The 16,472-nt window shown below is 44.0% G+C and overlaps 1 protein-coding gene across 3 annotated transcripts in view; it reads right to left on the minus strand.

Moving 5' to 3' along the window:
- Positions 1-746: 746 nt before the first annotated feature.
- PLCG2 (phospholipase C gamma 2) overlaps positions 747-16,472 on the minus strand; it is a 157,505-nt gene continuing 141,779 nt past the window's right edge. For all 3 annotated transcript variants that reach the window (XM_047834621.1, XM_047834622.1, XM_047834620.1), the window contains exons 32-33: positions 2,415-2,599; positions 747-1,081 (exon numbers count right to left, since the gene is read on the minus strand). In XM_047834621.1, the coding sequence (XP_047690577.1) occupies positions 1,039-1,081; positions 2,415-2,599 (228 nt within the window). In that variant the 3' untranslated portion in view covers positions 747-1,038. The remainder of the gene's footprint in view (positions 1,082-2,414; positions 2,600-16,472) is intronic.

The raw sequence follows: 16,472 nt of genomic DNA on the forward strand, positions 1-16,472 counted from the left end.
TGACTTGACTGAGTCATACTGTCCACCTCGACACTATCTTTGTCTTTAAAATGCCGTAATAAACCATCACACTGTACAAATCATTCGATTGTCTATCAAGATGTAGAGGAGTGTCCTCGTGTCCCAGGTGGGTCTGCCTCTTTGGGGATGACTGTGTGTAGGATTTTCTGTAGTTTCCTACAGCTTAAGATTTAACTCGTGGCTCCACAAAGCAGAACAACACAGAGAGCTGAATTCTGATCACCTGTTAAAATCCGTAGCCCATGGAGAGCTGCAACCAGCTCGTGAGTGGGCAGAGCAGGGGTGAGAAGCTGGCCGAGCCTACAGTGGGTCTCTGGTCTCTCCATCAGACTTTCTAAATCAAAGGGGCCCCCACCCCGGTAACGCCAGTCCCAAAGCAAGTTTCCACCACGGACTGGAGCTCGTTCTAACGAACAGAGACCGCACGCCCCAGCTACCTCTCCAGTACGGCAGCTGGCCTGTCGCGAGCACTGCGGCTTTGGTGCTGAGCTGAGTCAGCTGACCTGGGGCAGAGAAGCCGGGCAGAGGTGCAGCGGGGCGAGGGCCACTCGTGGGGCCCAGGGGAAGGCCGAACCGTGCCTTTTAGTTACAGTCCTTTTCCGAATCTAATGAATTCGTTCCTTACGTATCGGGCTCATCTTCCTCGGAAGTCAATTACTTGGGTCCTTAGAGGCTGGACAAGGGTCCTGCTCACTGTACAGGTTGAGCACAGAAGGTCTAACGGATCAAGATTTTCACCGCTTTTATTCAAGGAGGTTGGGAACACGAGAGGCCAAAAAACGAGGAAACACGTTTTTATGATCCTCTATAGAAAATATAAGTTAAGAAATTGTCCAAGATGAAGAAAGGAGCAGGAAGTCACTCCAGCTCATGCCAGGTGGGTCTTCAAAAGTGTCCTCTTGACTCCAGGCTTGACGAGACATCACAGATTAGCAAGTCCCCGGGGTCTGAAGAGAGGACATTCTCCTACATGTGAGCACACGCGGGCACGACACCCTTACACGCGTGCCCCAGGGTCTATGAGTAAAACCTACTGTTGCTAACTCTCTTCTCTCTTAACCTGAAAAAAACAGATTTCACAGTCATCTGTTAGGCTCAGATACAGGCCATGTGTGGAACAGTGTAACCTTTGTCCACGCCCTGCAGGGCATCCGTGGCCTGATGGAACAGGGCTGAGAGGGGGAGTGGGGGGAGAGAGGGAGAGGGGGCAGAGGGGGACTGGGGGGAGAGAGGGAGAGGGGGATGGGCGGGGGCAGGGAGAGGGGGGACTGGGGGAGAGAGGCGGGGAGAGAGGCAGGGAGAGGGGGACGGTGGGGGAGGGAGAGGGGAATGGGCGGGAGAGAGGGGAGGGGGAACTGGGGGAGAGGCGGGGGGAGGGGGAACTGGGGGAGAGGCGGGGAGAGGGAGGCGGGGAGAGGGGGACGGGGAAAGGGCGAGGGGGACTGGGGGGGGGAGAGGGGAGGGGGGACTGGGGGAGAAAGGGAGAGGGGGCAGAGGGGGACTGGGGGGAGACAGGGAGAGGGGGGAGAGGGGACTGGGGGAGAGGGAGGAGGGGGGGAGAGGGGCCTCCCGCCAAGACAGGAACGTCTCTGAAACTGGCCTTCCTCACTAGCACTGTGCTGGGGCCGCAGTGCTGGTGGAGTAACAAAGATGGGGAAGGAGTCTGTGCACTGGTTCCCCTTAGAGGCTGTTCCTGGCACTTGCTTCTCGATGGGTCTCTGTTGAGCAGGACTGTCAGGCACACTGCAGGACACTAGGCACACCTGGCTGCCTCCCAGCCCATCTGTAGCACAACCCGAAGCCTCCCCTGGGGATGGGGGTGGGGTTCTGCCCCAGCGCAGAACCAGTGGACGGTGCGAACTTCGTAAGGTTCTTTATTTAGAAGGTAGTGGGCATAGTTAATTTTCACTATTAGAGCGATGTCTCCTCCTAGTGGTGACAATTTGACTTAGGGAAGGTGCAGAGGCATAAGATAATTACTCTAAGTGAATTTATACGGCAAAGATCCGGAGGGTCGAGGGACCAAAGGATTTCTTTCTTCCTTTCTTTCTTTTTTTGAACGTCTATTTATTTTATGAGAGCGTGTGAGCGGGAGAGGGGCGGAGAGAGAGGGAGACACAGCATCTGAAGCAGGCTCCAGGATCCCCAGAGCTGTCAGCACAGAGCCCGACGTGGGGCTCCAACGAACCGTGAGATCATGATCTGAGCCGAAGTGGGACGCTTCACCACTTACCTGCTTAACCACTTAACTGACTGAGCCACCCAGGCGCCCCCCAAAGGGATTTCTAAAGGTGGGGGTGGGAGGGGGCTTTCCTGAAGCCTGACCCCCTCCCCCCCCCCCCCCCCCCCCCGCATGCCCTGGGGATGTGCGGGTGGGGGAGCGGCTGGCCCACCTCCGGTTGCACTTCTCCTGGTACAGCTGGAGCTGGTTCTCGTTGACGTTGAACTCTTTCACGAGGGCATCCCGGTTGGCATTGCGCAGGTTCTGGTGTGTGTCGTACAGGAACAGCTGGTTGTTCAGCTCTTCCTGCCGCCTTCGCAGCTGGCGGCAGGAGGAGTAGAGTTCCTCTTCACTCTCCTGGAGGGAAGGAGCACATAGCGATGGGGTGGGGCTCCGCATCTTAACCGAGGGCCGGGAGGGAGCAGGAGGCACAGAAGGTTTGCAGCTGGGATTATCCCAGAAAAACACAGGGCCCATTTTCACCAAAGATAAAACTCACAATCATTTATTCCAGTGGAAGCAAGCAGTTTGAAAAACGCTTGTTCACGATGAAGGGTGGCTTTGCGGTGAAACTCGGAGCAGTAACTTACACTGGCCCCCAATCCCAGGGCAGGTACACCTGTGTATTCTGCATGGCCTCCTGGTCCCTACCTGAACACAAAGGGTCTGAGTCGCTGCGTGACTGACATGGAACACATCAGGGAAGGGGGAGAGCCACCTAAGGGAAGCGGGAGCCAGCACATCACTGAAGCCCTTAAAAAGAAAGGTCACACACTACAACATGGAGGAACCCTGAAAACATTAAAGAAGCCAGTTCCAAAAGACCACAGCCCTTGATTCCATTTATATGAAGTGTCCAGAATGGGTAACTTCATAGAGACAGAAAAGGGGTGGTTGCCTGGGGTGGGGTTGGAATCAGTGGAGATAGGTAATGAGCAGGAGTTTCTTTTTGGGGGTGATTACAGTGTTCTAAAGTTGATCGTAGTGATGGTTGCACAACTCTGTGAATATAGCAAAAATCAGGGAATTGTCCATCTTAAATGGGTGAATTATATGGTATATGAATCATACCTCAAAGCTGTTATCCTTGCCCCCCACCCCCAGAAAACCAAGATAGAACATAGGTTATGCACCCCCCCCCCCCCGGGGGATGGCATGTGACTCAGGTCTAGCCAGTAACAATGTCTCATTCCCTCTGCCCACCACCTGTGAGCATGTGACCCAAGCCAGGCCAGTTAGAAGCATCCATGGGACTGTGGTTGGTGCTCTTGGTAAAAAACAAAACAAAAACATAAATAAATAAACCAAAAACCAAAACTTTCTCTTCTTGGGGATCAGCTGAAAGAGTGGTGAATGTTTCCAGTGGCTACTGACTCCTTTGCTATGACACACAGAAAGTTGGGAATGAAGTCAAAAGAGAGGGAAACAGAGCTATTGCATGAGCACCTGGATCCAGCCATGACTGAAGCAAGGTCTTCCCTTAAACTCTGCCGTTTTCTCACCCAAAATGTCCCCTCCATTACGCTAAGAAAAAAACTTGTAACAGGAAGGAGTTTGGATTTCAGCATGGGAGAAAGAGGATGTTTTACTTCACTGATTTTTAATTTAAAATTTTAATTTAAGTATGTATTTGACCTACAATATTATATTAGTTTCAGTTGTACAACATAGTGATTTGGCAAATATATGCATTAGGAAATGCTTACCACAGTAAGTGTAGTTACCATCTGTCACCATACAAAGTTATTTCAATATTGACTACATTTACTATGCTGTTCTTTTCATCCCCATGACTTTTAACTGGAAACGCGTACTCTTAATCTTCCGCTGTTCTGCCCATTCTCCGACTCCCTCCCCACCCCCCACCTTCTGGCAGCTACCAGTTCTGTATACTTGAGTCTATTTCTATTTTGTTCGGTTGGTTTGGTTTTTTAGACTCTACATCTAAGCGACCTCACATAGTATTTATCATTCTCTAACTTATTTCACTTAACGTGATACCCTCTAGGTCCAGCCATGTTGCTGCAAATGGCAAGATGTCATTCTTTTTTATGGCTCAATACTATTCCATTCTATATATATTTTCTTTATCCATTCATCTATCCGTAGATGATACTTAGGCTGCTTCCCTATCTTGGTTCTTGTAAATAAGGCTACAATAAACACAGGGGTGCATAGATCTTTTTCAGTTAGTGTTTTCATTTTCTTTGTATGAATACCAAGAAGTGGGATTACTGGATTGTATGGTATTTTTTTTTTAATTTTTTGAGGAACGTCTATACTGTTTCCACAGTGGCTGCACCAGTTTGCATTCCTACCAACACGGCCTGAGGCTTTCTTCTTCTCCAAACTCTTGCCAACATGTGCTCTGTTTTTTGATACTAGTCATTCATTCTGACAGGTGTGAGGTGGTATCTCGTTATGGTATGGACTTGGCATTTCCCTGCTTAGCCATGTTGGGCATCTTTTCATGTGTCTGTTGGCCCTCTGTATGTCTTCTTCAGAAAAGTGTCTGTACAGGTCCTCTGCCCATTTTTTAATCAGACTGTTTTTTTGCCGTTGAGTTGTATGAATCCAGGGGTTGCCTTTCAAGTTTTTTAATTTCCTTGGCTGTGCAAAAGCTTTTTAGTTTGATGTAGTCCCGCTTGTTTATTTTTGCTTTTGTTTTCCTTGCCTGAGTAGACAGATCCAGAAAAAATAGCGCTAAGGCCCACGACCAAAGAGTTTACTGCCTGGAGTTTAGGAGTTTTACGGTTTCAAGTCTTATATTTAGGTCTTTAATTCATTTTCAGTTTATTTTTGTGTATCGTGTAAGGAAGTAGTCCAGTTTCATTCTTCTCCATGTAGCTGTCCAGTTTTAACACGTTTACTGAAAAGACTTTATCTTCCCCATTGTATATCATTGCCTACTGTGTCATACGTTAATTGACCATAAAAGTGTGGTTTTATTTCTGGTTTCTCCATTCTGTTCTGTTGATCTTTCTGTCTGCTTTTGTGCCAGTACCATACTGTTTTGGTTATTGTAGCTTTGTGGTAGATCTTGAAATCTGGGATTGGGGTTCCTTGACCTTCGTTCTTTGTCAGGACTGCTTTCGCTATTCAGGTCCTTTGCGGTTCCATACAACTTTCTAGTTTCTGTGAAAAATGCTGTTGGCATTTTGATAGGGATTGCACTGAATATGTAGATTGCCTTGGGTAGTACGGCCATTTTAACAGTATTCTTCCAATCTGAGTGTGGTGTAACTGTCCATCTAATTGTGTCATTTTCAGTTTCTTTCGTCATTGTCTTACTGTTTCAGTGTAGAGGTCTTTCACCCCCTCGGTTACATTTATTTCTGGATATTTTATTCTTTATGATGTAATTTCAAATAGGATGTTTTCTTAATTTCCTTTTCTGTTAGTTTGCTATTGGTATATAGAAACACCACAGATTTCTATATATTAATTTTGTATCTTGCAACTTAACTCATTTATTCTAATGGGTTTTCTTTTGGTGGAGTTTCTAGGATTTTCTATATATAGTATCATGCCATCTGCAAAGCTGTACTCCCTTAGCAATCTGGATGCCTTTTCTTTTTTTTTTTAAGAGAGAGCAAGAACAAGCAGGGGAGAGGGGTAGAGGGAGAAAGAGACAGAATCCCAAGCAGGCTCCATGCTCAGTGCGGAGCCTGATATGGGGCTCGATCCCCTAACCCCAGGCTCAGGACCCAGGACCCAGGCACCCCTAACATGGACGCCTTTTATTTTCTTCTCTCATTGCTGTGGCCAGGAATTCCAGTACTGTGTTGTGTAAGAGTCAACACCCTTGTCTTATTCCTGATCTTAGAGGAAAAGCTTTTAGCTTTTCACTGTGGAGTATGATGTTAGTTGTGGGTTTGTATAGATGGGTTTTATTATGTTGAGGTATGTATGTTCCCTCTAGACCCACTTGGTTGAGAGTTTTTGTAATTAGTGGGTGTTGAATTTTGTCAAATACTTTTTCTGTATCAAGATAATATGATTTTTATCCTTCATTTTATTAATGTGATGTATTACTTTGATTTGTGGATAATTTGTGAACTACCTTGCATCGCTGAAATAAATCCCACTTGGTGGTGAATGGTGCTTTTAATGTATTGTTGAATTCAGTTTTATATTTTGTTGAAGATTTTGCATTTATGTTCCTCAAGGATATTGGTGTGTAATTTCCTTTTTGTGTGTGTGTGTGTGTGTGTGTCTGTCTGGTTTTGGTATCAGGATAATTAATGCTGGCTTCATAGAAGGAATTTTGAAGCATTACTTCCTCTTCTATTTTTGGAATAGTTTGAGAAGGATAGGTGACTACTCTTTTTTAAATGTTCGGTAGAATTCACCTGTGAACCCATCTGGTCCTGAGCTTTTGTTTGTTGTGAGTTTTTGGATTGTTGATTCAACTTCATTACAAGGAATCAGTCTATTGTCTATTGTTTTCTCATTCAGTCTCGGAAGATTGTATGTTTCTATGAATTTATTCGTTTCTTCTAGGTTGTCCAATTTGTTGGTGTATAATTTTTGGTAGTAGCCTTTTTTAATCCTTTATCTCTCTGTGGCGTCCATTAGAACATTCCCTCTCTGATTTTGAGTCTTCTTTTATTCTTGAGGTATCTGGCTAAAGGCTTATCAATTTTATCTTTTCAAAGAAACAGGCCTTAGTTTCACTGATCAATTTTTGTAGTCTTTATGTCTTACTCTGATCTTTATTGTTTCTTTCTTTCTATCAACTTTGGGCTTTGTGTTTTGTTCTTTTTCTAGTTCCTTTAGGTATAAGTTTAGGCTGAGATTTTTGTGTTTCATGAGGTAGAGGCTTGTATTGCCATAAACTTCCCTCTTAGAACTGCTTTTGCTAAATCCCAAAGATTTTGAACTGTTGTGTTTCCGTCTTCATTTGTCTCAAGGTGTTTTCGGATTTCCTCTTTGATTTCTTTGTTGACCCATTGGTTATTTAGTTTCCATGTGGTTGTGTTTATTCCAGGTTTTTTTTCTTCTTATAACTGATTTCTAATTTCCTACTATTGTGGTCAGAAAAGATGTTGGGGGGATGCATGGGTGGCTAAGTTGGTTGAGCATTCAACTTCAATAAATTACTTCTTTTTTGAGAGTTTTTTTTTAATGTTTTTATTTATTTTTGAATCAGAGAGACACAGAGCATGAGCAGGGGAGGGGCAGAGATAGGGACACAGAATCTGAAGCGGGCTCCAGGCTCTGAGCTGTCAGCACAGAGCCCGACACGGGGCTCGAACTCACGGAGTGTGAGATCATGACCTGAGCTGAAGTTGGACACTTAACCGACTGAGCCACCCAGTCGCCCGGAGCATTCAACTTCAACTCAGGTCCTGGTCTCACAGCTCATGGGTTCGAGCCCTGCGTTGGGGGTTCTGTATCTCCCTCCTCCTTCTCTGCCCCTCCCCTGCTCATGCTCTGTCTCCCAAAAATAAACCAAAAGAAAGAGGGAGAGAAAAGAACAAATGTTGGATATTATTTCAGTTTTCTTAAATTTATTGAGACTTGTTTTATGGCGCAAAATGTGATGTATCCTGAAGATTGTTCCATGCCCCTGAAATGAATGTGTATTATGCTGGTTGTGGATGGAATGTTCTGTATATGTCTGTTAAGTCCATCTGGTCTAATGTGTCACTCAAAGCCACTGTTTCCTCTCTCTTTTTATGTCTGGATAATCCGTTGATTTAGGTGGTGTTTTAAAGTTCCTTACTGTTACTTTATTGCTCATTTCTCCTTTTATGTCTGTTAATACCTGCTTTATGTATTGAGGTTGTCCAATGTTCGGTGCATAGGTGTTTATAACCGTTATGTCCTCTTGTTGGATTGATCCCCTTATCATTATATAATGCCCTTCTTTGTCTTGTTAGTCTATTTTTTTTTTTTTTTAGAAGTATTGCTATTGCATTTTTTTTTTTTTCACTTCCATTTGCCTGGAGTATCTTTTTCATTCCCTTAACTTGGTGTGTGTCATTACATCTGAAGTGAGTCTTCGGTAGGCAGCATAAAAGATGGATCTTTTTTGGGGGTGACTGGGTGGCTCAGTCGGTTAAGCATCTGACTTCAGCTCAGGTCATGACTTGATGGTTTATGAGTTCCAGCCCCAGGTCGAGCTCTGTGCTGACAGCTCAGAGCCTGGAGCCTGCTTCGGATTCTGTGGCTCCTCCTCTCTCTGCCCCTCCCATGCTCATGCTCTGTCTCAGAATAATAAATAAATGTTAAAAAAATTTTTTTAAGATCTTTTTTTTTAAATCAATTCATTCACCCTATATCTTTTTTAAAAATGTTTGTTTATTTATTTTGGGAGAGAGAAAGAGAATCCCAAGGAGGCTCCACTCTGTCAGCACAGAACCTGACATAGGGCTCAATTTCATGAACTGTGAGATTAGGACCTGAGCCAAAATCCAGAGTTGGAAGCTTAACAGACTGATTCCCACAGGCACCCCTCCTATGTCTTTTGATTAGAACATTTAGTCCATTTACATTTAAAGTAATTATTGATAAGTACTTATTGCCATCTTGTTGTTTTCTGATTGTTTTTAGAATTCTTCTCCTTCCTTCTTGTCTTGCTCCCTTTGTAATTTGATGACTTTCTTTAGTATTATGCTTGAATTCCTTTTTTGTGTATGTCATAGGTTTTTGATTTGTGATTACCATGAGGTTCACATATGCATCCTGTCTATATAGCAGTCTGTATTAAATTGGTGATCTCTTAAGTTCAAACCAAAGTTTGAACAGTCTAAAACTCCACATCTTATATATATGACATCACATTTTACATTTTTTTTTAATGTTTATTTTGAGAGAGTGTGTGTGAGTGGGGAGAGGACTACAGGGAGGGAGGGAAGGATGGGTGCGGGGGGCAGGGGGGGAGAGAGAGAAAGAATCTTAAACAGGCTTCATGCTGTCAGCACAGAGCCCGACACAGGGCTCAATCTTACAAATGTGAGATCATGACCTATGCCAAAATCCAGAGTTGGATGCTTAACCAGCTGAGCCACCCAGGTGCCACCACTTTACATCTTTTTATTTTGTGTGTCCCTTAACTAATTTTTTTTAAATATATAATTGATTTTCCTACTTTGTCTTTTAACCTCTGTACTAGCTTTATTATTTATTTATTTATTTTTTTAAACTTTTTTTAATGTTTATTTATTTTTGGGACAGAGAGAGACAGAGCATGAACGGGGGAGGGGCAAAGAGGGAGGGAGACACAGAATGGGAAACAGGCTCCAGGCTCTGAGCCATCAGCCCAGAGCCCGACGCGGGGCTCGAACTCACGGACCGCGAGATGGTGACCTGGCTGAAGTTGGACGCCCAACCGACTGCGCCACCCAGGGGCCCCTGTACTAGCTTTATAAGTGACTGATCTCCTGTCTTTACTACAGGTTTGCTTTTACCAGTGAAGTTTTTCCTTTACTAATTTTCTTCTAGTTATGGGCTGGCTTTTCTTTTCCATGTAAAGAAGTCCGTTGAGGGGCACCTACATGGTTGAGTCAGTTGAGCGTCCTCCTTCTGCTCAGGTCATGATTTCACAGTTTGTGAGATTGAGCCCTGCATCGGGCTCACTGTGTCAGCACAAAGCCTGCTTCAGATCCTTGGTCCCCCACTGTCTGCCCCTCCCCCGCTGGCTCTGTCTCTCTCAAAAGTGAATAAATGTTAAAAAAAAAAAAAAGTCCCTTGAACGTTTCTTATAAAGCTGATTTAGTGTTGATGAACTCCTTTAGCTTCTGTCTAGAAAACTCTGTCTCTCCTTCCATTCTGAATAACTTGCCAGGTAGAGTGTTCTTGGTTGTAGGGTTTTTTCCTTTTAGCACTTTGAATATATCTTGGAACCACTCCCTCTGACCTACAGAGTTGCTGCTGAAAAACTCAGCTGACAGCCATATTATGGGGTTTCCCTTGATTGTAACTTTTTGCTTTTCTCTTGCTGATTTTAAAATTCTCTTTTTATCATTAACCTTTGACATTTTAATTATTGTATGTCTAGACATGGACTTCCTTGGGCTCATCTTATCTGGGGCTCTCCGTGCGTCTTGAGCCTGGGTGTGTTTCCTTCCGCACCTTAGCAAGGTTTTCAGCTGTTACTTGGTCAAGTTTTCTGCGCTTCTCTCTCTGGGACCCGTGTCATGTGGATGTTAGGGTACCTGATGTTTCCCAAAGGTCCCTTCACCTATCCTCGTGGTTTTCTATTCTTGTTTCTATGTAGCTTGGATGCTTTCCATTACCCTGCCTTCCACATCATCGACGTCTTGTACATCTTTCAGTCTGCGTTTGAGTCCTTCTAGGAGACTTTTCATTTCAGTTATTGTATTCTTTGCTTTTGGTTGGTTTTTACATTTTCTGTCTTGGTTAAAATTCTCCTGGAGGTCGCCCAAACCTGATGAGCATCTTTATGACCATTACTTGAAACTCTTTACCAGGGAGACTGCTAATCTCCATTCCATTGAGTTCTTTTTCCAAGGTTTTATCTTGTTCTCTCATTTGCAGTATATTCCTCTGTCTCATTTTGTCTGACTCTCCGTGTTTGTTTCTATGTATTTACGTAAGTCAGCTACATCTCCTGGTCTTGAAAGCAGCGGCTTGACGTAGGTATATCGTGGGGCAATGGCCCCCGGTCACAAGAACCAGGAGCTCCAGGGTTGTCTCCTGTGTGGGTCTGCATACGCCTTCCTGTTGTGACTGGGCCTGCCTTCCCCTCCCCAGGAGTCAATTTGGAGGGGCTCTGCCCCCTGCATGTGGCAGGGTGGTACTTGCTGGGGGTCAGGGGCACCTGCTGGGGTGGGTGGGGTGGGTCTGCAGGGCAATGCCTAGGTGGGGTGAATGGTGTTAGCAAAGCAGATGGAGAGTGTCACAAGTGGCTCCCACCAGCATCCTGCCGGCTGGGCTGCAAGTAAACTGGCATCTACTGGCACTTTGATTCCTAGAGACAACTCCAGATCCTTGGTCTTCCTGCACATGCCCTAAAATTAAGAACTCTCTCGTGTGTCACCCAGGTGCTTTCCAGCTGCTGCCTGCGTGCTGGGCCTCAGACAGTAATACGGCACCATGGCCCTGGAAGAATAGAGTCTGGTTCCTATAGCCCTCTGGCTCTGAGTTGAGCTGCACTGATGTTCCGAGCCAGCCGGGGGGTGGGGGGTGTGGGGCTCATCTTCCCAGTGCCGGTCCCCAGGAGTTCCTGACGTGGGGCTCGATTCCCTTGCTCCTCAGGGATCACCTCTGTGCCTGTGATCTCCCCTCCTGCTTCTGGGCCACTGCACTGGGGGTCTGGTTCCCAGCCTTGTCTCTGTCCCTCTCACCCTTCTTGCTGTGACATTTTCTTAAGTATTTGGCTGCGGACAATCCTCTCTGCCAGGCTTCGGGTCATTTTCCGAGTGTTTCATCGTATGTAGTTGTTGTCCCAGTGTGTGCATGGGAGGGGGTGAGCTCACGAACCTCCTCCTACCTCATCTTCTGACTGTTGCAAAAGCCTGGCTACTCAGGAGGTCAGGCTGTTGTCGGCTGCTACTACTGATGGAATAGCTCAAGTGAGACCCTCTGGTGCTAGAAAAACATGCGTCACTATGCACGAATGGGTTTTTCTTGTCATTTGTACAAAACACGGACTCAGGCCATACCTTGCTCTGCACATAGTTTCCCCACCCTAACAACCTAACAAAACATCAGGATATCCCCAAGGATAACAGGTACAAGTCTGACTTTGGAGAGTGGGGAGAGCAATGGCGAAGGTTATTCTGGCCCCCTGGGAAAGTACAGAGGAGAAAAACAGGACGGTCTTTCCACGGGGAGCGGAGGAGAGGAGGACAATGCTCGTGACTATCCGAGGCATCATGTGAGGCCCTGGGAAGAGTCACTAATGACCCTAGTTAAATTTATGCCTTTCCCCAAGGAGACCTGCTTTCCTTCCTGTTAAGAATAAAGCAGAAAAGAAATGGCACTAAAGTCTTAATTGAGCTCTCTTCACCTTGTCTCTACCCAGAATAAAACAATTTCTCTTGCTTTCATGTATATAATGACTTTTGTTCAGGTGAAGTTCAAAATGCACGTTTTCTACTAATGCTGCTATGCTCACAGACCCTGATCTCATTTCCTGAATCCCAAAGCATTCACAGCTATGTTCTATCTATATACATATACATATATATGTACATATACATATATACTTATATATACACACACATGTATGTATATATGGAGCACTGGGCACTGAATTATACAACATTCAGAAAAGTATGTAAAACATCTATACTGTTTAATGAATAACTATAAATAGCTGTGGAGATGCCGAATAGGAAATAGAGCGTTGCCTGCCCTGTGTGCCCTTCCTGATAGAGATTCCCTCCTTCACTCTCAGAACTTTGGGGTTATTATTTCCTGGATTTATCTGAGTCTGAGTTTTCACACAAAAATTTAGTCTTTGAAGTCTATATAGTTTTTTCTGTTTTCTAAGGTAGTTTACGGATTTCATGGGCCACTAATGGTTCTTGCTTTGTATTCCTTCTGGCTTAAGGACGTCGGTAGTTCTTTTAGCAAAGGTTTATTAGTACTCAGTTGGCTGTCTTGGTAGCTCTGCAAAATACCTTCATGTTGCCCTCACTCTTGAATGGTAATTATCAGGATACAGGACATCTAGAGTTGCAGCTGTGTGTTTTAAGTGTTTTCAAGAGATCCCTTAGTCTTTACGTTGCTGTTGCTATAGAGGGGAATGCTAGTATGGTCTGTCAATCCTTTACAGAATCCTTTATAGGGAACCTATCTTTCCATTTTTATAATTTTCCCTTTGCTCTGGTATTCTGCCTGTAAGAGTCTATATGTGCATCTATATCTATACTGCTGTTTATTGCTGGAGGACCTTTGCCTCTTCAATGGTGGGAGATTTTCAATCATCAACATTTAAAAAAAATTTTTTTTAGTGTTTATTTTTGAGAGAGAGAGCATGATCAGGGGAGGGGCAGAGAGAGAGAGGGAGACGCAGCATCCAAAGCAAGCTCCAGGCTCCAAGCTGGTAGCAATGTGGGGCTTGAACCCACAAACCGCGAGATCATGACCTGAACCGAAGTTGGACGCTTAGCCAACTGAGCCACCCAGGCGCCATCATCATTTCAGATATTTTACGCTGGAGCTTTTCATTTTGTATTTTTATTTTTCACCCTTTTTGTACTTTCATCTTGTCTTGCAGTTTGAAAGCAAATTCCCCAACACGTCTTCATATCCGCAAATTCTTTCCCTAATAGTATCCATTCCAGAACTTCCCACTTAATAAGCTTTAAAAATTTTTTTTCAGGATTTTTCCACTGTATTTCCAGGATTTCTAATTGGCCCTCCCATTCCCACATGTGCTTAATTAATAGTGAAAAGGATAGTTCTTTTTTAAATGCATGTACCCATTGGGTTCTCGCTTTAAAAAAATTTTTTTTTCGAAGCTATTTTCAGATTCATTGGGTGAATCCTTTTGCTTTTACAATTGTCAGATTTTCCTCAAGTGCTCTAAAAAAATTTTTTTAAGTAGGCTCTGTGCCCAGTGTGGGGCTTAAACTCACAACCTTGTGATCAAGACCTGAGCTAGGAGGCGGACTCCTTGATTTCAGCTCAGGTCTTGATCTCACAGTTCATGGGTTCAAGCCATGTGTCATGTGCCACACTGTCAGCAGAGTCTGCCTGGGATTCTCACATTTATTTCTGTATTTACCTCTCTGTATATATTTTTAAAAATGATTTTATATTGATAACTCTGGTTCCCATGAGACAATTTTGGAAGGGTCTGTGTATATTTCTACTTGGTCAGGTGGTGGTTATAAGCTGTACACCTTTCTTATTTAAATGTCATTAATGTGTTACAGTTTTTGTCGATACCATGAATGAGATTACCTATCTGTCCCCATCTCCCACCACGCATTTCCAACTGTTCTTTCTAGAATAAAGTGGTTAGGTACTAAATACAAAACTCAGTGACCTTAAAATTGGAGTCTTTGTCATTCCCTGCTCATGGATTGGAAAAATAAATATTGTCAAAATGTCAATACTACCCAAAGCTATCTACACATTCAATGCAATCCCAATCAAAAGTGCACCAGCATTCTTCTCGAAACTAGAACAAGCAATCCTAAAATTCATATGGAACCACAAAAAGCCCCGAATAGCCAAAGGAATTTTGAAGAAGAAGACCAAAGCAGGAGGCATCACAATCCCAGACTTTAGCCTCTACTACAAAGCTGTCATCATCAAGACAGCATGGTATTGGCACCAAAACAGACACATAGACCAATGGAATAGAATAGAAACCCCAGAACTAGACCCACAAACGTATGGCCAACTCATCTTTGACAAAGCAGGGAAGAACATCCAATGGAAAAAAGACAGCCTCTTTAACAAATGGTGCTGGGAGAACTGGACAGCAACATGCAGAAGGTTGAAACTAGACCACTTTCTCACACCATTCACAAAAATAAACTCAAAATGGATAAAGGACCTGAATGTGAGACAGGAAACCATCAAAACCTTAGAGGAGAAAGCAGGAAAAGACCTCTCTGACCTCAGCCGTAGCAATCTCTTACTCGACACATCCCCAAAGGCAAGGGAATTAAAAGCAAAAGTGAATTACTGGGACCTTATGAAGATAAAAAGCTTCTGCACAGCAAAGGAAACAACCAACAAAACTAAAAGGCAACCAACGGAATGGGAAAAGATATTCGCAAATGACATATCGGACAAAGGGCTAGTATCCAAAATCTATAAAGAGCTCACCAAACTCCACACCCGAAAAACAAATAACCCAGTGAAGAAATGGGCAGAAAACATGAATAGACACTTCTCTAAAGAAGACATCCGGAAGGCCAACAGGCACATGAAAAGATGTTCAGCGTCGCTCCTTATCAGGGAAATACAAATCAAAACCACACTCAGGTATCACCTCACGCCAGTCAGAGTGGCCAAAATGAACAAATCAGGAGACTATAGATGCTGGAGAGGATGTGGAGAAACGGGAATGCAAATTGGTGCAGCCGCTCTGGAAAGCAGTGTGGAGGTTCCTCAGAAAATTAAAAATAGACCTACCCTATGACCCAGCAATAGCACTGCTAGGAATTTATCCAAGGGATACAGGAGCACTGATGCATAGGGCCACTTGTACCCCAATGTTCATAGCAGCACTCTCAACAATAGCCAAAGTATGGAAAGAGCCTAAATGTCCATCAACTGATGAATGGATAAAGAAATTGTGGTTTATATACACAATGGAATATTACGTGGCAATGAGAAAAAATGAAATATGGCCTTTTGTAGCAACGTGGATGGAACTGGAGAGTGTGATGCTAAGTGAAATAAGCCATACAGAGAAAGACAGATACCATATGGTTTCACTCTTATGTGGATCCTGAGAAACTTAACAGGAACCCATGGGGGAGGGGAAGGAAAAAAAATAAAGAGGTTAGAATGGGAGAGAGCCAAAGCATAAGAGACTGTTAAAAACTGAGAACAAACTGAGGGTTGATGGGGGGTGGGAGGGAGGAGAGGGTGGGTGATGGGTATTGAGGAGGGCACCTTTTGGGATGAGCACTGGGTGTTGTATGGAAACCAATTTGTCAATAAATTTCATAAAAAAAAATTATTATAAAAAAAAAATTGGAGTCTTTGTTTAGATATACAGCCATATTTGTGAATGGAGATAATGAGTATAAATTGTGGTAAAGAGGTAAAATCATTTGGTGACATGTGGGGCATTTAGTGACTTACGCTTTTCTCACTAAATGTGTTGCCAAACCATCCTTGCATTATTGGGATAAACTATTCATTTGTAACATATTGTTCGTCCAGTAAATATCTGGAACTGACTTGCTAATTTTTTAAAGAATTTACCTATGACTCTGAGGGGAAGAGGAGGGAAAGGTGTACCATCTTTCTCCAGTTTCTTCAGGAAATTAATTGGAGCATTTCTCTTTGTCTGTTGACCTCCGTGGATTAACATTAGAATTATGTTCTTGGGACACCTGGGTAGCTTGGTCAGTTAAGCTTCCGACTCTTGATTTGTGAGCTTGACCCCCACATCAGGCTCTGTGCTGACAGTGCAGAGCCTGCCTGGGATTCTCTCTCTGTCCCTCCCTAGCTCGTGCTCTCTTCCTCAAAAATCAGTATTTTTAGAAAATTAAAAAAAAATTATGGTCTTGAAATTCATGTAGAACTTGGCTTTAAAACCATCTGAATGTAACTCCTGTTTTAC

This window comes from Prionailurus viverrinus, chromosome E2 (assembly GCF_022837055.1).
Source record: "Prionailurus viverrinus isolate Anna chromosome E2, UM_Priviv_1.0, whole genome shotgun sequence".
NCBI lineage: Eukaryota > Metazoa > Chordata > Mammalia > Carnivora > Felidae > Prionailurus > Prionailurus viverrinus.